The sequence below is a fragment of the Cricetulus griseus genome, chromosome X (genome assembly GCF_003668045.3).
Source record: "Cricetulus griseus strain 17A/GY chromosome X, alternate assembly CriGri-PICRH-1.0, whole genome shotgun sequence".
Lineage (NCBI taxonomy): Eukaryota > Metazoa > Chordata > Mammalia > Rodentia > Cricetidae > Cricetulus > Cricetulus griseus.
The window spans coordinates 92,522,323-92,543,051 of record NC_048604.1 but is presented as its reverse complement, the minus strand read 5'-3'; the positions used below and the strand labels follow the sequence as shown (position 1 = coordinate 92,543,051).

Here is a 20,729-nt window from a genome sequence, read left to right as displayed (position 1 = left end):
GCTTGTTTGAAAACAAAGTCCAGTTTCTTGTTTGAAAACAAAGTCCAGTTTCAGAGATGATACCATGGGGAAAAGGTGTTCATTTTGGAACTGATGAAATAGGATATATAAGTTACACACTTTTTATTTTTGCAGTAGTGGGGATTGAACTCAGAGACTTAGGCATACTAGGCAAGCGCTGTCCTACTAAGTGGCCATCAAGTTTCATCTTCAGCCCTTTCTCCCCTTTTTTTTGTTTTGAGGTAGAGTTTCACTAAGTTACCTAGCTGAACTTGAACTGGATCTGTAGTCCAGTCAGTTCTTGAACTCCCAATTAGCTGGTATTACAAACCTGCACATCAGGCACATTACCTGATTGAGTTGATCTGAGAAGGAACCTGGGAGTGTACAGTGCTGGCAAGTCTCAGATGCTGCCCACTCTGCTCAGGACATCAAAGGAAACAGCCTGTCATGGAAAATTCAGTACCTCTCCAGGGTGCGTGGGTGTTTGAAGTTTTTTATTCCTTCATATCGTTTAAATGAAAACCTGCATGTTGCAAATGTCATTGTACTGTGTAAATACAAAGAATTTTTAAGAGTACAGAAAGGAAAATAATTTTTCTCTTGTGGTACAAGGAGAAAAATTTCCTTCCCTTAATTTCTTTCTGAAAGATTTTTCTTTCATTTCATTTTCTTTTGCTTTCCTTCTCAAGAAACATGGGAAATGAGCTTATTAGGAAATCCACATGCAATTGCAGCTTTGCAACCTGCCCATTAATACTACATTAGTTCCTCATGATTAATAGCATCCATGTGGATGCTTAATGAATTAGTAATGATGAACTGTTTATTTTGACATGGCAATAGGACATTGTAAAAAGACACTTCCCATAAGAGGAAAATTAATTGTATGTTAGCTGGAGAAGAGCTTGTCACAAATAAGATAAGTTTGCTTGGGAAGCCTCATTGATGTTGATGTCTGCATAGTGGGAGGTACTTCCAAAAGATCCATAGATTTTTTAAAAATAAAATGAGGTGAAATGGACTGGAGACATGAGTTCACAGTTAAGAGTACATATTGCTCTTGCAGAGGACCTGGTTTCTGTTCCCAGCATCCATATTGGGCAGTTCACAGCCTTCTGTAACTCCACTTCCAGGGGATCTGATTTTCTCTGGCTGCCTGCAGGCACATGGTGCATATAAACTCACATAGCTTCACACACATACACAGAAATAAAAATAATAAATATATGTTTAAGACTAAATGTGAGACTTTTCTTTAATGAATAGTTATGATAGGTGCAGGAACAGACATTTGTGGCAGAAAAACGTAGTTGCAATTTTGTCTCTGTTACTAACTGCAGAGACTTCCTATAGGGGCTGTTTAGATTAAGTTCCAAATTGAAACTGCTTCTACTACCTGCTGGTCCATTCTAAATTCATAATTCATTTCCCTAAGGCCTCAGCATTTTTATACTGTTTATTCCTTCAGAGAATCATTTTGCCATCAGTCTTTAGTCTAATTCTGGGATGTCGGCAGCCATCATCGCTTATTTTTGTCTTTGCCCTACATCCGATGAAGTGAAGGTCAAGGAAATTATGTGACTTGCCCAAACCAATCCAGCCATATAATTTGTCCCCCACAGATTATGGGTCTACCATTTCAAATGTCTCCGATTTTAACCCAGGCGGAAAGAGCTGCAGGAGCAGAGGCTCTGTCCAGCTGGTGCCTTTGAGGAAATGCAAGAAGCTCAGTGTGCTTAGAACTCTGACTTGGAAGGGAAGGGGGCTGAAAGACAAAACAGAAGAGGAGGCCAGAGGCCAGAGCATGCTGGCCTTGTAAAGATCTTAGACTTTATCCTAAGGCAATGGGAAGCCATTTGTAAATGTCATGTCGTGGGACCTGATGAGTGATGTGTTCTGCTAAAGCATATTGGCTGCCTGTGGAGAATAGCTTGGAGGCTGAGGCTGATGTATTTATTGGACACCAGTTCATCAGACCCCAACATGCCCATCCGAATGAAGGCAGATTTAGTTGCAGGAAACTCTGAAGCATATTGATTATATTTTCCTCATTTTTCCTTAAGTCAGCAGGGTCATTGCCTTACCTTCATTGCCTCTGGTTTCTGTGACTGTAGGATTTTCTCTAGTGCCCTCAGTCAGGGGTAGCATCTGGCAGGGAAGACATCATAGCATCTGGTGGGCACAGTAGTTAGTGCACACCCTTTCAGTCCTTTTACCTTTTGGAGTTCTCTGATGATGCTAGCAGGCCTATTGCTTCTTCTTTTTACGGAGAGAAGAGTATGGACAGAGAAACAAAGGCAGTATAACCTCTAATCCTCCACTGTCAGCATCACAATTTTTCAAGAGATAGTCTCACTGGACCACACATTATGGTTTGAAAAGCCAGGAATAGAACCCGTCCACCTCTCACCTCCTTAAGTTAGGTGGAAGTCAAAGCAGGGGTTAGTTGGGATGTGGTTTTTTAAACCTATGTTTATAGTGTTTGGATGCTGCTTTCATAGATGAGAGAGGAATCAGAAAGTCTGGAGCTCAGACTTTTAGGATTTGGGGGATACCATATTTATCCCCCTCTTTTCCCCAGTAGGGTGTTGTATGAGCTAGAATTGAAAACAGATGTCCTTTGTCATTTTTTTTGTAAATTTTGAAATCTTCCTGGTATAGCATAGATCACCCCCACCCAAACCAGTAAATCAGCCCTCACCTCAAACCCCTAATGCACTTTACTTTTAAGAAAGGATGTTTCTACATCTGGGACTGGCAAATCTGAGGAACTAAAATCAAAATGCAAAGAGACACTTCCTAAGATGAAACAAACCATTTAGTGCTCTCCTCAGAGTGAATTGGCACTGAATTAAAGTGGAGTTGTAGGGCTTGGGGTATAGCTCAGTTGGTAGAATTCTTGCCTAGTATACACAAAGACCTGAGTTTGAGCCTCAGCACTGTTTAAGATCTGGCATGATAGTACATGCACATAATCCTATGTAACCAGGAGGTGGAGACAGGAAGCAGAAGGATCAGAAGTTCAAGGTCCTCCTAGGTTACATAGGGAATTTGAAACTAGAGGTCCTGCCTCAAAAACAAATAATACCATCTCACATATCCGAAGATAACAAAAGCAGAAGAAAAAAAGGGGGTAGCTCAGTTGGTAAAATTCTTGCCTTGAATTCTATTCCCAGAATCCATCTAAAAAAGCTAGCTCGCAACCCTAGCACTGGGAAGGCAGATAAGCAGATTCTTGGGGCTTGATAGTCAGCCTAATTGAATTGACAAATTCTAGGCCAATGAGAGACCTTTCTCAAAAAGGGTGGTCTTGGGAGAGCACTTGGCACGCAAATGTAAGGACCTGAGTTCAGATCCCCAGAGCTCATGTATGGTGGTTTGAATGAGAATGGCCCTTGTAGGGAGACACCGTAACCACGCCTCCTAAGGGCGTGGTCAAGGTGAGGTCAGGATGACACGTAATAGGTTTTTAAGGGGCTGCAAGGCACATGGGAGCCCCTTCTCTCTTGCCTGCCTGCCTTGCTGTCCCTGGCACACTCTTGTGTGCGTTTGCTGGTATTTATCTGAATAAAGATATCTTAACCTTACGGACTACGGATCAGCTCTCGTTATAGTCCCTCATAGGCTCACATATTTGAATACTTGGTCCTCAGTTGGTAGAAGTGTTGGGAAGGATTCAGAAGTGAGGGATTTGTTTTCTGGAAGAGGTGTGTCACTGGGGGTGGGCTTTGAAGTTTCAATAATCCCACACCATTCCCAGTTTGCTCTTTTTCCTCTTCCTCGTGGTTGTGTCTTAAGATCTAAACTCTCAGCTTCTGCTGTAGCACCATGCCTATCTGTTGCCAACTTCCCTGGTATGATAATCATGAACTCACCCTCTGACACTATAAGCCCCGATAAATTCTCCTATAAGTTGCTGTTGTCATGGTGCTTAATGGCAATAGAAAAGTAGCCAAAATGCCATGAAAATGCTGGGCAGATGCAGTGGTGCAGGTCTGTGATCTCAGTGTAGCTTATGGCAAGATAGAAAGTAGAGACAGGAGCATCTTTAGAAGTCCATGGGCCAGGTAGACTGGGATAAACATTGGAGAATAACGAAGTAGAAGGCTGGCCTCTCACTTCCACATATGCAGCATTGCGCTCTGATGCGTAGACACATTCACACACATAAATACATACACACAGAAAAGATGGGTAATGTTGGAGGTTGTCCTTTGGCCTCCACTTGCATATACAAACACATCCATTTACACACACATGAGCATGTATGTACATGCACACACACACACACACACACACACACACACACACACACACACACACACACACACACAGCGAACAAAACCAGTAAAGAAATGGAGTTGTAGACTGAGCAAAGGAAAGCTAGGATAGGATTCTAGATATCTGGAATTCCTGACTATGAGTGCTGTTGGTTTTAAGTAGTGGTTTTAAAAATGTATTCTCTGGACCTGAAACATCAGTGTTACCTGGGAGTTCATTAGAAGTATAAAATCACCAGCCTGGTCTAGACCCCTTTGCCCACCACTCGTTCTTCTCTGCAACTGGATTCCAGTTCAGTTCAGTGATTAGTTGTGGGAAACCCACAGAAACAGCTGACCTGAACAAAGGGGAGCTCTTGGTCCCCAGACTTATATCTGGGATACCAGCATGGGACTGATCCAGACCCCAGGAACTTGGCTTTCAGTGAGGAGACCTTGGAAATCTATGGGACCTCCTGTAGTAGTTCAGTACTTATCCCTAGCATAGGTGTGGATTTTGGGAGCCCAATGCACATAGAGGGATACTCCCTGAGCCAAGACACATGGGGGTGGGCCTAGGCCCTAGCCCAAAGGATATGATAGGTAGGGTATTAGTTGGGGGGTAGTGGTAGGGGAGGAGGGGAGGGAGTGGGAACTGGGATTGACATGTAAAACAATCTTGTTTCTAATTCTAATAAAAAATAAAAATAAAAAACAAAAAATTAGCATCCCAATTTAAAAGCAGAAAGGAATTTTCATATGCATCATTATTAAAGAAAGAATAATCTTTTTTAAAAAAAAGGAAGTATAAAATCAGCCAGGTGGTGGTGCCACAAGCTTTTATGCCTCATACTTGGGAGGCAGAGGCAGATGGATCTCTGAGTTTGAGGACAGCCTGGTCTACACAGCGAGCTCCAAAACAGCTAGGACTACACAGAGAAACCCTGTCTTGAAAAACCAAAAGACAAACAAACAAACAAAAACCAACCAAATAAACGAAGGAAAACAAAAAAGAACAACAAAAATTAAGTGTAAAATCATAGACTCCATCCCAGACCTACTAAATCAGATACTCTGAAAGGACCTGGCTATCTGTGCTTTAATCTCTCCTAATGGTGATGCCCACTCAAGTTTCGATACAAATGGCTTGTATTAGAGCATGATGTGAAGCCTTGAGCATATGCTAATTTGGTTCTTCTCCAAGATTTCCAACTGTCTCATCTCTGACTAGGTGCCCCAGAACCTATATTCTTGGTCACAAAATAGAATTACAGAATAAAGGATAGGCTGAGAACGTAATCATCGCTCCATTGTAAAAGCAAGACTGTTTATAACCAGTTATAGTTGAAGGATCTGTTGGAATTCTACAAGGGTGCTGATGATTTTGGTCTAGCACTGGAAGGTCTAGTTATCTCACAAGGATTTTGCTGAGTTCCAGAATTGGGTCCAGGTCCAAATTCTAATTTTCAGTAGCTAAATCTCCTCGGATATGTTCTTAGAGTTTTTTTGTAGGGTCTTAGCCCTACCATGAAAGGCTGAGCTGGGTCTGAGGAAGGGTAAGTGCACCGCTAGCCTGTTCCCCAGACTCCCAGGATCCAGGAGACAATCAGACGCAGTAGGGTTGTCTAGCTAAGAAGGAACTCTTTATTACCACATAGCAAGCATCTTTTAAAGCAAAACAACAACAAAAAACAAGCAAACAAGCAAAAATCTGCAGAGTTATGAGGAAGCGGGTCAACAGCCAGCCAATGCTTTTAAAGGTCAACCTATCATGCGCCTAGGTGCCCTATGCTTAACCCAGTGATCATGAGCTGTCCAAGCAGTGACCTCATTTGGTTAGATTTTGGTAGCCAATTACCCTTTCTTGTAAACATCTCAGGACTTGCCCATCTTACTTCCCCCTTGGTGCCATCTTTGTAGCTCATATGTCCTATAGTTTTTTATTTTTATTTTTTCAACCTGCAGAATAAGAGTAATGATATATCTCTTAGGGATGCTTGGGAGGTTAACCCTGGTCAAGAACAATATATTGGACACAGCACAGATGCTTACTACTCAACAGTACCATTATTGAGTCCTTGGCTATCTCAGGACTACTCAGGAGGGACCACTGCATGGGGTATGTAACCATGCATGGCCTTTGCCTAAGAAGGCTGAAATAGGAGGCAGGGGGATCAAAAGGTACCTAGAATTTTTATTGTAGGTGAAACTGAAGGTGGATTTTAATGGCTTCAATTTTAGAGCAGGCTTTACATTGAATTATTGAAATAGGGAAGTTATTTTCCTGAGTTTAAATATCATATTGGCAGATCCATTGTAATACAGTGCTATCAAAGAGCAATGCTAAAATTTAAATTATTTTAACTATGACCTTGATAAGTATAATCCTTATAAATTAATTCACTTATAAGTGAACATAATAAAATAATTACTTTCCATCAGAGTTTTGTAGTATCTGGCAGTTTCATAAAATTGATTTTCCTCTGGACAAAGAGGTCCTTTGTGTTAAAAGGGAGTATTTTGTGTTATTTGGTAACCTATGATTTAGATTAATGAGTTAGAAGTTTTTAATCCTCCTAAAATCATCCTTGCCCCTTTCACTTAAGCTAAGGCTAACCAACAATTATTACTTTTAAGATGGTCATGAAAAATGAACAGAGAAAATCATTCTGACATTTTCTCTCCATATATGTAGGTAGGAGTTTTCTAGAAGAATGAGAAATATCAGTTCTTATTGTCTTTTCAGTATGTCAAGCAGACTCAGTTAATCCTATGCTTGACTGGCTGCAGGGCTAAGGAACTGTAAAGCTGAGTGTCATGCCATTTGTGTAAAAATATGAGGGTGATAGGATCCATGGACCATGACTTGGTTAACTTGAGTTTTATTTTTTAAAGGGAATAATATTGGACTTTGGGAGTTGATTTAGAGTCTCCATGTTTAACTGAGTAAAGCTTTAATATCCATGTAGTTGTGAGTTAGAAAGATGAAAAAATAAATCAGGATAGTAAATGAGCCAAGGAGTCTCTAGAAAGCAGGCTTGGTTTGAAGTCTGTAGCCAGGAAAATCAACACGGACTAAAAATGGTAAATTTAGAGGCAACATTCAATCATGGGTCATCTAAAGGTGGCTTTTTAAATTTCTATCTATCTATCTATCTATCTATCTATCTATCTATCTATCTATCTATCTATCTATCTAAAGGTGGCTTTTAAGCATCACCCAAAGAGAAATCAGGCCATGGTATAATTATCTATCTGTCTGTCTGTCTGTCTGTCTGTCTGTCTGTCTGTCTGTCTGTCTGTCTTTCTATCTATAATGTCTAGAGAACATTCTGTTCATTATGTATGTGTGGAAACTTCCAGTATAGATAGATTTTGGTGTTCCAAAGTTTTGAATTTTCATGCTTTTTCTCTCACTAGAATTAAGAAGGCATTTCCTTTGATTTCCAAAATAAAAGTGTTGGCATAGTCTAAATGAAATTCCAGAATTTACCCTAGTGAAGTTAATGTGAAAGTTTTCAAGAGCAAATTAAGCAAATAGCTTCATAATTCACTGGTCTCTTAATAGCCCAAGGATTCCTGTCAGGGTGAGCATATGGAGCACAGGGAAATCTCAGACATATCATAGGAGCTGGAGAAAGAACAGAAAGGATGTGCCCTGTGAAGCTCTCCATGGTGTAGGGTCAGTACCAAAGTTCTTAGTACAGTTTTACTCATGTACCTGAACCTTTTTATGTACACATGGAAATTTTAAGACTATTCATTGGGCAGTTCCTAAATGTTGCAAACTTGAAGTGACTGACCTTAACTGTTTGTGGCTGTTGTGAGCTTCTGATTCGCAAGGTTACTGTGATGTTTTCAGGAATCTCGTCATCTTTTGAAACTTTCTTCTTAGTTCTACAATGCTCAACAAATGCAGTTTGAGTAGGAGGAGTAAATCAAGGGAACAGGGTTGTTGTTCTCTGGATTGCCAAGTTAAAAAGAACAAAGTGAAGCATTTTCCTCCCATTACTGAAAAACAGCACTGAAAATGGGTGATTAATCTGAGACAATTGGTAAAATTAAACTAGTATCCATGGAAACAGATGAATGACATCTTGGATGATACATACTGGAATGTGAACAATACCAGAGATTATGATGCTGCTGTGGCTAGGGTATTGCTAAGATGGGTTAGTTCACAAATACTGCTTGAATTTGACTTTATCATGGAATATCTTGTTTTCTCCATCTATGGTTATTGAAAGTTTTGTTGGGTATAGTAATCTGGGCTGGCATCTGTAGTCTCTTGGAATCTGTAAGACATCTGTCCAGGCTCTTCTGGCTTTTAGATTCCATTGAGAAGTTGAGTGTAATTCTGATAGGTCTGCCTTTATATTTCATTTGGCCTTTCCCCCTTGCTGCTTTTTAATGTTCTTTATTCTGTAAATTTAGTGTTTTGGTTATTATGTGATGTGGAGAATTTCTTTTCTGGGCTAGTCTATTTGGTGTTCTATGTGCTTCTTGTACCTTGATAGGAACCTCCTTCTTTAGGGCAGGAAAAATTTCTTCTATGTTAAAAGTATTTTCTGTGCCCTTGACCTAGGTTTCTTCTCCTTTCTCTATTCTATTATTCATAGATTGGTCTTAGTGTTCCAAATTTCCTGGATGTTTTATGCCTAGTTTTTAAAATTTGATTTTAGATTCAACATTTTCTTTGAATGAGCTATCCATTTCTCCTACCTTGTCTCCAATGCCTGAGATTCTCTCTTCTATGTCTTGTAGTTCGATAGTGAGGAATACCTCTGAGGTCTTTGACTTCTTAAATTTTTATTTCTGGTTTTATTTCAGTTTAGGGTTTTCTTCGTGATCCCTTTTCTTTTCTTTTCTGTTTTTTATTTCTTTTTTTTTGAGACAGGGTTTTGTGTAGCCCTGGCTGTCCTAGAACTCTCTCTGTAGACCAGGCTGGCCTTGAACTCATAGATCTGCCTGCTTCTACCTCCCAAAGTGCTGGGATACCTTGTTGAATTCTACTTGCAGGTCTTGAATTGTTTTTATTATTTCATCCAACTGTTTATGTTTTCACAGACTTCATTAAGGGATTAATTCATATCTTCCTTAAAGTCCTTAAACATATTCATAATCAGTATTTTAAAATTCCTGTCTTGTACTTATGCTATATTGCACTTCTCATAGCTTGCTGTAATAGGATTACTGACTTTTCATGGAGGCACATTATCTTGGCTGTTCATGTTTGTGTTTTTTTTCACTGGTGCCTAGGCATCAGGAGTTATAACATTTGAGGTATTTCTTGGTTTTGATATCTAGTCTTGTCTTTGTAGGGTGGATGATCTGTGGCTGTGGGGTCCTTGGTAGAGAGTGCTTCAGTGGGTCAGTGGGTGGCAGAAAGGAATGAACATGGGCCAGGAGGTAAGACTGAGGGTATGTCAGAAATTGCTAGGGGAAGATGGGAGGTAGGGCTCCTGCAAGCAGGCTGCTATAGGACTAAGACTAACTCTGGAGATAAACATGTAAGAGATGGTAGGAAATAGTGAGAATAGCCTATCTGATTACAGCTTAGTGTGGATACTGAGGGTCTCAAATAGAAAGTGTTTCTGGGGATAGGCAGCTGATACAAATGAATACAGATGGGCTAGAAGGAATGGCTAAGATGGTCAGTGGGAAAGAGCTAAGCTGGGTCCATACCAAGAGTGTCAATGCCATTTTTTTCATGCCAAAATGTATTTGGTGATAACATGTGAGATGAAGTGACCAATATATCTTACTTATTCAACTCTTTTCATGATTCATACCTAGTAAGACCAATCTTGCTTGCCCACACCATGGGCAAAAATAAATTATAAATGGGCTATAGGTATAAATATGAAGCAATGAAGTATAGGTCATTGTCATGATGTGGGGGTAGATTTTTAAATAACAAATAGTATTAATCATACAGGGAGAAATGGACAAATTGAACTACTTTAAAATTCAGAATTTCAGTTCATCACAAGATACCAGTAAGAAAATAAGAACTACAGAATGGGACAAGATTTTTGTAGTCTTCAAAAAGGAGATGTGGAAACTATATGAGGATCTTCTATAAATCAAAAGAAAAGGTTAAATTATGCAAGTCTGTGAAATAGATTTGAGTAAACATTCGACTTGGAGGTAAGCCTCAGTAGTAGAGTGTTTGCTCAATATACACAAGGTCTTCTGTTTAGTGTAAGGCCACAAAACCAAGCAAAAATATAACACCAAAATGTATAATAGTGCTTGAGGGAAGTGATAAGAAAGGAGGGACTATAGGACTTCTGGGATTTTGTTAACATTCTTGTTTACATCTGTGTGTCTCATTTGTGGAATCCTTTCAAATTATGATCTGGACATTTTTCTGTTGAATACATATTACAATTTGATTGGACATGTTTGTATTTTTTTTTTAAATGCCTTGCTGTCCAGGGTGAGGAGCATAAGCAGAGCAGCTTTGCGATTACTACTGACTACAAGACAGGTCTCATCATCTAGCATTTCCTATGTTATGGAAGCAGAGGAAGTGTAGAGGACTGCAGAGCTCTGTAAAGTGGATGGAGCGGGTCCTTTGGGCAAGAATCCAATGTGCAGAGAGGAAGTATCTTGATAGTCACCCAAACCTGAAACAGGAGGAGAAAAGTTGAAAGACTGAGAATGTTCCAATTTTGTATATGATTAACTTAGTCTGTCATCCAGAGTAAGCTACCACTTTTTTGCTGGTTTATTTTACTTCTTTTGAGAGATAGGCTCTCATGTGTCTCAGATGGCTTGTTGTGTACCTGTGGATGACCTTGAAGTTTCCATTTTCCTATTTCCACCTCTCGAGTGCTGGAATAAGAGGCATGGGCCACCATGCCCAATATATTCAGTGCTGGTATCAAACCTAGGGCTTCTTCCATATCAACTGAAGCACATCCATAGCCTAGCCACTACTCACTTTATCATGTGCCTAGGCTCTGAGCTAGAAATTCTCAGTGCATTAAAGTTTGAAAATCATCACCAAACCCTGGGAGTGTATAGTAACACCAAAAATTGCAGATGAAAAAGCCAAAATTTGAGAGATTAAATAACTTGTATCTATTCTAGCTAGGAGCTATCAGCAAACTGAAACTGGAGCTCTTGTCTGTGTGTTTTGGAAGCCCACAATCTTGACATGTTTTTTTTTTCTTTCATTTTTCTTTTCAGTGGAGAATCGTACTCTTTAGTCCAAACTGACTTAAACTCATAGGAATCCTCCTGCCTTAGCCTTGCTAGGGCTGGGGTGACAAATATGAGCCATCACCCCCCAGCTGCTGTGCTTTTTAAAACCAGTCTTATTTGAGCTTAGTGAGTTGAAAACTACTTACCATATGCATTTTTTGTTTTGTTTTGTTTTTTTCTGGTTTTGTTTTTTTCAAGACAATGTTTCTTTGTGTAGCCTTCTCTGTCCTGGAACTCACTTTGTAGACCAGGCTGTCCTTGAACTCACAGATCTGTCTGCCTCCTGAGTGCTGGAATTAAGGGCTTGCGCCACCATATAGTAAGCTGGGCGGCTTACTATATACAGTTTTAAGACACTTTGAGGAGAACAATTTCTCCAGCCAATTTTGAAGTTTGAAGTAGACTGTTAGAAGATTTTTTTTTTTTTACTTTCTATAAGAAAGACAAGGAAAGGTTGAAACTCCTCCCCTAAACAACACTGGCTATTCTGGGAAAGCCCTGCATGGGTGACCTATGAGCCCTTTCCACATTTTGGAGACATTTTAATAACTTGAATAATTGCCTGTGATGGGATTATTTTCTGCTTATTAATGACTTTCCAGGCTTGATATTATTCCTCTCCTCACTAATTCACATGCAGAGATAAAGAAAATGGTGCTGGGAACTGATTGCCACATCACTGTCACTGTCAGCATAGCAATACTTTTCTGCCTGCTTTGATATAGAGAGAAAGGGGAGAGGAGAAGGGAAAGGATGTGACAAAGAATCTACCATTAGCTAAATCTGTTTGAAAAGCCAGAATTTTGTCCAATGCAAGTTATTGGTATTTGTGCTTGGTTAGGATTGTGGGATTGATCTATTCCCCACATGTGTGCCCTCTTCTTCCTGTGATCTACAGGACACATTGGAAACACACACGGGTAAATATTAAAGACTAGTGCTTCTTTTTGCTCCTGTGGCTTGTTTCTTGATCCCCCAGGACTCATGTTTTCAGCCTGCAAAGTGTTTAAAACACTAGTACATCATCAGAACCTGTGGTGGTTTGGAAGAAAGTGGCCCCAAAAGGGAGTGGCACTATTAGGATGTATGACCTTGTTGGAAGAAGTGTGTCACTGTGGAGGCGGGCTTCAAGGTTTCCTATGTTCAGGATGTCGCCCATTCCAGTGTTTAGTGTACTTCCTGTGCTTGCAAGATGTAGTGCTCTCAGCTCCTCCAGCACCAAGTCTTGCTGCATACTGCCATGCTCCCCATCATGGTGATAATGGACTGAACCTCTGGAACTATAAAAGAGCCAGTCCAATTAAGTGTTTTCTTTATAAGAGTTGCCATGGTCCTGGTGTTTCTTCACAGCAGTGAAAACCCTAACCAAGACAGAACCCTAAATAAAATTTGCTTCTGAATGTGTCTTTCCAATAGTCTAATGACTGTAACCTACATAAGTAGTGTGGCAGAAAGACATGTGAGATGGATTGAATGGAATATGTATGGATGTGGTTTGCGAAAGAAAAAATCCATAAAACAAACCTCCTTTATTTCTGGAGCAAGTTATTCAACCTTTCTTGCTGGGCTGATATACAAGATGCACCAAACAAATATTTGAAAATGTTCACATTCAACCAGAGTTGAATTTGCTAAAATCTATCTAGTGTCATGGACTTGTTTTATGTATAGATGCTAATAAAAACAAATGCCAAGTAGGCCTGGAGAGACTGCTCAGCCCTGAAGAATGCTTGGTGCTCTTGCAGAGGACCCAAGTTCAGTTCCCAGCACTCACACTGGGCTTCTCACAACTGCCTGTAACTCTAGCTCCAGGGCATCTGTCACCCTCTTCTGGCCTTCATTAGCAATTGCAAACAAGTACATACATACATACATACATACATACATATATACATACATACATACATACATACACACACACACACACACACACACACACACACACACACACACACACACAAACACACATAGACACATGGAATAAAGAAATAAATCTTATATAAAACAAAACCCTGGACATGATCTTTGAATTGCAGTTTTTGAAATGTGGAACTTGTAGTTTAGAAGTCAGTTCTTCTGGGGATGTATGATTTTTTTATCCAATTGATTAGCATTGTACATTGTGCCTTGAAGCTCTTTAGAGAGCTATAGGAACATCTTTTCCACTGATTTTGGAGGTTATCAAGTGTGTTCCCTATCAGCAGCAGTTTTACATAGTGGAAACAGGCAGTGCCAAAGGGGCTACAGTCCCCATAGGGATCCATCAACTTGTCTTCATGATGGTAAATTGATACTGTCAAGTCAATTCCCTCCCTCTCTTAGAAGAAGTTTATTTCCACTGAGTCCTGGCTTTCTTCTTCCCTTATTTGAAAGACAGCAACCTTTTTTCACTCAAATAATCTTATTAATGATTTTATAAACAGAAAATAATTTTCCAAGGAGGTCTGGCAAACAGTTTTTGTACATGGCCTGATGTACATATCCATGACTTTACATGTGTGAATGGGCACGTATCCAGGCAATTTAGGTAGGCTTTCCTGTTTTCTTGATTTCCTGTTGTGACAACTTTTTTATTTTCATGTACATGGTATATTTACGCAACACTGAATAAAACTTGTAATGGGAAATTTTTTCCGGGTGACCTCCCTGAGAGACTGAGTTATGAAAAAAAAATCATAAGAAACTTGACCCAGATGAAATCACCTCCATTGAGAATATTGGTTGGTACAGAAACAACAGACTGAATTATTTTTGGTTCTTTAATAAATGAAGTCTGCTTTTTCTTGTGTTGGTGGCAGAAGAAATTAACCCCTCCAGAAAACCTAGTCTCAGATGGATGTTGAACTTTGGGTTTCTTTTGAGTTAGAAGACCCTTGCATGAAATAGTTTGTTTTTATTTTCTCAAGCAGCTGGGAATCACCCCTGCTGTCTGCATGCCTTGTATTTTCCAGAGTTGTCTGTCTTTGCATTTAATTTTCTGGAGGCTGACCTTCAATTTGACATCATACACGGGCAGATACTAACGAATCCTACTTTCACCTTCCTAGCACTTCTGGAGAAATCAGTCAGTCGAAGGCGGGACATTGAAGCTGTACAGAAAGCCAAAATCCTTTATTCATCCTGCATGAATGAGAGTGAGTAATAAAGAAAATAAATATTTATTATCCTTATACTTCAGAATTCTATTAATGTCTAAAGGTATTGTTAGGGAAGAGAGAACTAAAATTCTACTAATGCTTAAAGGTCTTGTTTAGACAAATAAAAAATTCTCAAAGACTGGATTCTGATAAGTTTTTCTTAGTCAATCTGCAGCTGTTGTAGTAGAAATATAATATTTTCAAGACATTTTGATTTTATTATTTATGTTTATATTTATGTGGGGGTGGGTATGTACACATGAGTGCATGAGTACAGGTGGAGGTCAGATAAGGTTGTAGGATCCCTTGGAGTTGGAGACTCATGCTATTGTGTACTGCCCAACCTGAGTGTGGACAACTGAACTCAGGTTCACTGCAAGGAGAGTCTGTGCTCTTAACAACTGAGCTATTGCCCCAGCCCCAAGAGAAAAATCTTATTTCTGTGACTGGATTATTTGGGTGTCAGTTCCTGTGTAAGAAATTTGGATATGGCAGCAGGGAAAACCCCATTGTGTCTGGTACAAAAATCAGAATCCACATCTAGGCCAATTCTGGCTTAAGAAAAAGCCTGAGAGGGCATATACACAGGAGAATTATGTTCCCTAGAAACCACTAGAACCTAGTGACATTTAGATTTCCAGGCATGTCAGGCTCCTAACTAGTGTTCTTGTTGGGAGACAAAGGCCTCAAGGTGATCTTTCAAGGCCATTCCAGAGTTGAAGCAAGTGCTTCCAGAGAGTGTGTTTGTTGATTTAGGATTTGGAGATATCGTTTAATATGCTAGAAACACCTATTCACTGGGGCATCCTTGTCTTAAGTGAACCATATTGTTAATTAGGGTTATTCCTTGGTGGCAATAATAAGTACCACTGGCTAAAATTTATTCATTGGCTGGAGTCTGTGCAGTAAGCTCATCTCCATTATAGAGAGCGTCCAGCAGTTTCGCTGACGTGTGTGATAGGTAGTTATGCTCTTAGAGTTATTCTCAGTCTACTCTACTTCTCTCACCTCTCCTTAACAGCTGAGGTTTCAAGTGGAGGGCTTTATGAGAGTTTTCTCTTCAGAAGATAAATTTGCATGCTAGCTTGGTGATCCAGTTTGCAATTCATTTTCATTGTTTTGAGTCAAGGTCCCATGGAGCCCAATTGGCTTTTTTTTTTTCAAACATTTATTTATTTATTTATTTATTTATTTATTTATTTATTTATTTATTTAATGTATATGAGTGACCTGTCTTTAGGCATACCACAAGAGGGAATCAGATCCCATTACACATAGTTGTGAGCTACCATGTGGTTGCTGGGAATTGAAGTCAGAACTTCTGGAAGAGCAGCTACTGCTTTTAACCGCTGAGCCATTTCTCCAACCCAAGCCCAGTTGGCTTTGAGAAGTCACTGTGCAATTGAGGGTGGCTTAGAATTTCTGATCCCTCTGCATTTTCTTCCCAAGTGCAGGACTTAGAGGCATGGACTATCATACCTGGCTTCTAGATTACAATTCTAACCTGCCCTTTGTATTCCCTCTCTTTCAGAAGCAATTGAAAAAGCAGACGCCAAACCACTGCTCCACATCTTGCGGCATTCACCTTTCCGCTGGCCTGTGCTTGAAGCTAATATTGGCCCTGAAGGGGTTTGGTCAGAGAGAAAATTTAGTCTACTGCAAACGCTTGCAACATTCCGTGGTCAATACAGCAATTCTGTGTTCATCCGTTTGTATGTGTCCCCTGACGACAAGGCATCCAATGAACATATCTTGAAGGTATAGTCAGGCTGTTCATTCTAAGATTAGCCCTTTAGGGCGTCTTGTCTTTTTCTTTTTTATATATAAGGTCTCAAGTATCCTGGGATGGTCTTAAACTTGCTGTGTATCCCAGGATGACTTTAAACTCCTGTTCCCTGCCTCCACCTCCTGAGTGCTGACATTTCAGGTATGTATAACTATACCATGTTTATGCAGTACCGGAGACTACACTTCATGAATGCTAGGAAACCATTCTGCCAAGTGTGCTACAGTCCCCAGTTTGGGTGCTTTCATGCTGGCTTAGTGAAATGATAAGGTAAATAAAAATTCAGCTGATCTAGAATTATGGATCTAGAATTATGCCCTGCTCCAAGATTTGCAGAATGCAGACCGTTAGCAGAAAACTCAGCCTTTCAGGAACCCTGTGAGCCGGTTTCAAGTGATCCATGCTCTCACTCTCAGATGGCTTCTCTGTGAATGGAAATTCCAGCTGGGAGAGGTCTCTGGGTCTTCTGTGATGACGGAAGACTTTGTGAACTCTGCTCTTTCCCTCACCTCCTAGTTCCTCTGACAGAAGGGACAACACATGCCAGATTCCTTGTTCCCCTCTCGGGAACAACTTGAGTGCACGCCTACGTCCCCATTGTCAAGTTCAATCTGAACCTGTCCTCCTCCCTTTCAAAAGGTAAAGCAGAACTTATTCTAAGCACATTTTCTGCTGCGAGAATGAGCATAAAGGCAGGGAGCAGTTGGCTGTGCCCTGAGGTGTATCGCATTGGTGAAATTAGGAGGTTGTCAGAAAGTTTCAGACCACAAAAGATTCATCAATGAAAGAGGGTTGTAGGAATTCAAATAACATTTCCCAAGTCATTTTATGCATTCACCCTGCTGTGTTTTTTCTTCTTCCATACAAGAATAATAATGATGCCATTGAACATTGATTTCTACCTTAATCTCCCCTTCATCAAAGCAGAATATATTAATGATATATCAATATAAAAACTGTAGGACTATAAAACCATTTAGTGTATTTCCTCATCCAACATAAGCCACCTCTCCAAAATCAAAACCATGGAGTTTCTCTTTTGAGTTAAGTAAGAGGTGGGCAATGTGTTTTCTATAAAGGGACAGATGGTACATATTTGAGGTTTTGCCAGCCATCTGGTCTCGATTTCAGCTATTGTGCTTTGCCATTGTACCTGGGAAAGCGGTTTTAGATGATGAGTGGGAATAATGATGTGATGAGCTAGCCTGAAGGCAGAAGATTCCTGACCTCTAAGTGTAGACAGTGATAGGTGTCAAGAAAAATCTTTGGTTGTTGAAAGAATTATTACTCAGAAGGCAAGTTCTAGTTCCAGGGACAGCTGTGTGTCTATGTTGGATGATGAAGTAGCAGTATGTTATTGAGCCATCTTGTAATGCTATTATGTGAGACACATTGATGGTTGCAATCCAATCAGCCCCTGTTCTATGTGGATAGAGGACTCAGTTTTTGAAAGCCAGATTTTAAGGCTATTATTCTCAATTACAGAACTATTATGATATTCTTCCAAATACTTTAGATGGTGTTTTAAAGTAAGAAAGAGACTGTCATTCAAATGTAATTTACACCCTTCATGGAGTGCTAGATGATTTGGATTCACACAATGATGCATCGTTGCAAATAGGAATGAGTTTATTTTTCACCCATTTCTGGACTTAGACAAATAGTTGACTTATTTCTTTCATAGTTTATCATGAAGAAAACTACCAACTAAAATAAAATGAGCAATAAACACCTATGTATTTATTAACCCAACTTCAATACCCTCAAGTTTGTACCATTTTTACCTAATTTAAACCTCTCCTTTTTGGAGGCTGGAACATTTTTATAGCATATCTAAAAATGTATCTTTTCACTGTGACTACTTCATTGCCTGAGCTAGTGTCACAGACTCTTACCACAACCAAAATGAAATCATAATTCCATACTGAACATCTAATAAACGGTTGGTTTTCAATTTTCCTGATTATATCAAACATTTTTTTTGTAATGGTGAGGATAGAATCCAGAGCCTCATGCATGCCAAGCAAGTGTTCTACTGACAAGCTACACCTTAGGCCCTTCACATGTGTCTTTAATAAACCCCAACCAGAAAGAGCTGCATTTTGATTGAGGCTACAATTAAGAACCTGCACTTTCTAAGTCAGATTTAAACTACAGTAGTCATCATCTTTTTGTTTTTAAAATTGAGTTTATTTGCCAAAGAAACTGGATTATTTCTCCTATATATTTTCTCCACAATCTGGATTTGATTGATTTCAGGATAAACGAATAGCCCGTGAGACAAAGTTCTCACTTATAGGAGAAGTACAGCTTGAAAATTCAGGAGAGGAACTCGAGAGATGCTCCTTTTGCAGAAGACCTGAGTTTTTTCCTCAGCACCAATGTCAGGTGGCTCATAAGTGCCTGTAACTTGAGGTTTAGATGCCTTCTCTGGTTTCTGTGAGCATTTGCACCCTCAGGTGCCTTCCTACACACATATACACTTACATTAACATAGTTATAAGTTTAAAAATATTTATCTTTGCTATTAATTATGTGTTCGAGAAAGAGAAAATGATGATGATGATGATGATGATGATGATGATGACGACGACGACGACGATGATGATGATGTGAGAGCAGATACCCTTGTAGACCAGAGTCTTCAGATTCCTTGAGCTGGAGTTGTAGGTGGTTTTGAGCCATCCAGCATGGATCGTGGGAACTGAATTCAGGCCTTCTGCAAGAGAAAACACTATGTGCTCTTAAACACTGAGATATGTCTCCATCCCACGTACACCTAATTAAAAATAAAAGTAAGTTAGGAGAAATATAGGGTTAGATTACTACTACTTAAATCTTCAAAGAGCCAATGGAGTTAAGAAACTATCATCAATAGCTATTAAAATGGTCAGGTGAATGAATGGGAAATTCATGGGATAATGTCTCTAGAACTCAACTATCAATGGTAGCATTGCTGAAAATGGGAAAAACAGATTGTTGTATGTCTCTTGATACCAGTCAGGAGTAACATGCCATCACCAGAGACATTGCATCAAAACCACAAAACAAAAAACAAACCCCTTAAAACTAGTTCAGTATCTACCATTAATGCCGATTTATAGAAAAATAAGGGAAACTTAGGAACATGGTAATTGCTTGCCTTCCACACTCAATATTCAATTACACTGGCCCTAGAACCATTGTCAATAATAGAATATTTTCCAAATGTAAGAAAGAAGGCACTTGTATACTTATTATTGCTTTCTTTTGCCAAGATTGCAGCTTGTTCCAAGCTGAAGTGTTAAAGCACTGCCTGGCATTTGTGGGCAGCTCGCATTGACTTTAGTTCTATCCCTATTTGTACTAAATTATGTGAGTGAATGTTCACACATCTGACTTAACCTCCTTCCCTGAACAACACAGAGCTACAGTTTTTATAGTCATGAAACAGTTTTAAGCATATCTAGAGAGAGCAGGAACAGTTTTGTTCTGAGATCTGTATGAAACCTATTGAACCTGACAAGAAAGTTCATGTATTGGTAGCTGCCAAAGTTCTAGAACTTGTGTGACTGCTTTGTCTGTTTTGTTAGTTTTAAATTTCTAGGGGCTCATGAAATAATTCAGCAGGTAAAAGCACTTCCTGACAGGACTGTTGACGTGGAACCCACCCACATGCTGGAAGGAGAGGACTTTTCTCTGCAAGTTGTCCTCTGACTTCCACGTGTACACATGGCATATGTGTGCATGTGTACACACATACATATATACACAAGTAAATTACATGTAAAATTTAATTGTTAAATACAAAATATAAGTGAATATGTACTTGTAGACCTGAATCCATTTTAGATTTTGGGGGACACAGTTTGACAAACAGTTGTGTGATGACAAGGGTTGGCTCTGGTGATGAGGACACTGACGCTCTTGGTTCAGCTTTGAGAGTTACTCATTATCCTATGTGTGTTCTTTTGCCTCTTTTGAGTCTCATTTTATCTGTTGGTAAGGAAGATTAAATTATCATTTACTTGTTGTTGCTATTTGGTTTGGATCCCTTGAATTTTGTGAGTTTCTGTAGTAGATATTGGCCCACAGTGGCATATGACAAGAGGCTCTCTTCTCTTGAAACATGGCCCATCAACTAGCCAGGACCATTTGAACAGTGCTTCTCTTTAGTTTGAGTACTTGGCATGCGTGTTTGGCTTGTTATGTGGTTGTGTAAGAAACAGCCATTTTCCTTAGTAAGCCTAATCTTTGACCTTGAGCATGTATGCACTTTACCATTAGTAGAGCATATGGTGCCTCTGAGTGTACAAAAATGCACTCCTTTCAATGGGCAGATATGTCCCATTC

At 39.6% G+C, this 20,729-nt stretch overlaps 1 protein-coding gene across 1 annotated transcript in view; it reads left to right on the top strand.

Moving 5' to 3' along the window:
- Window positions 1–20,729, top strand: part of Phex (phosphate regulating endopeptidase homolog X-linked) — a 213,574-nt gene that overhangs the window by 27,543 nt on the left and 165,302 nt on the right. The window contains exons 6-7 of the mRNA XM_027432770.2: window positions 14,522–14,608; window positions 16,143–16,369. Of these exons, the coding sequence (XP_027288571.1) occupies window positions 14,522–14,608; window positions 16,143–16,369 (314 nt within the window). The remainder of the gene's footprint in view (window positions 1–14,521; window positions 14,609–16,142; window positions 16,370–20,729) is intronic.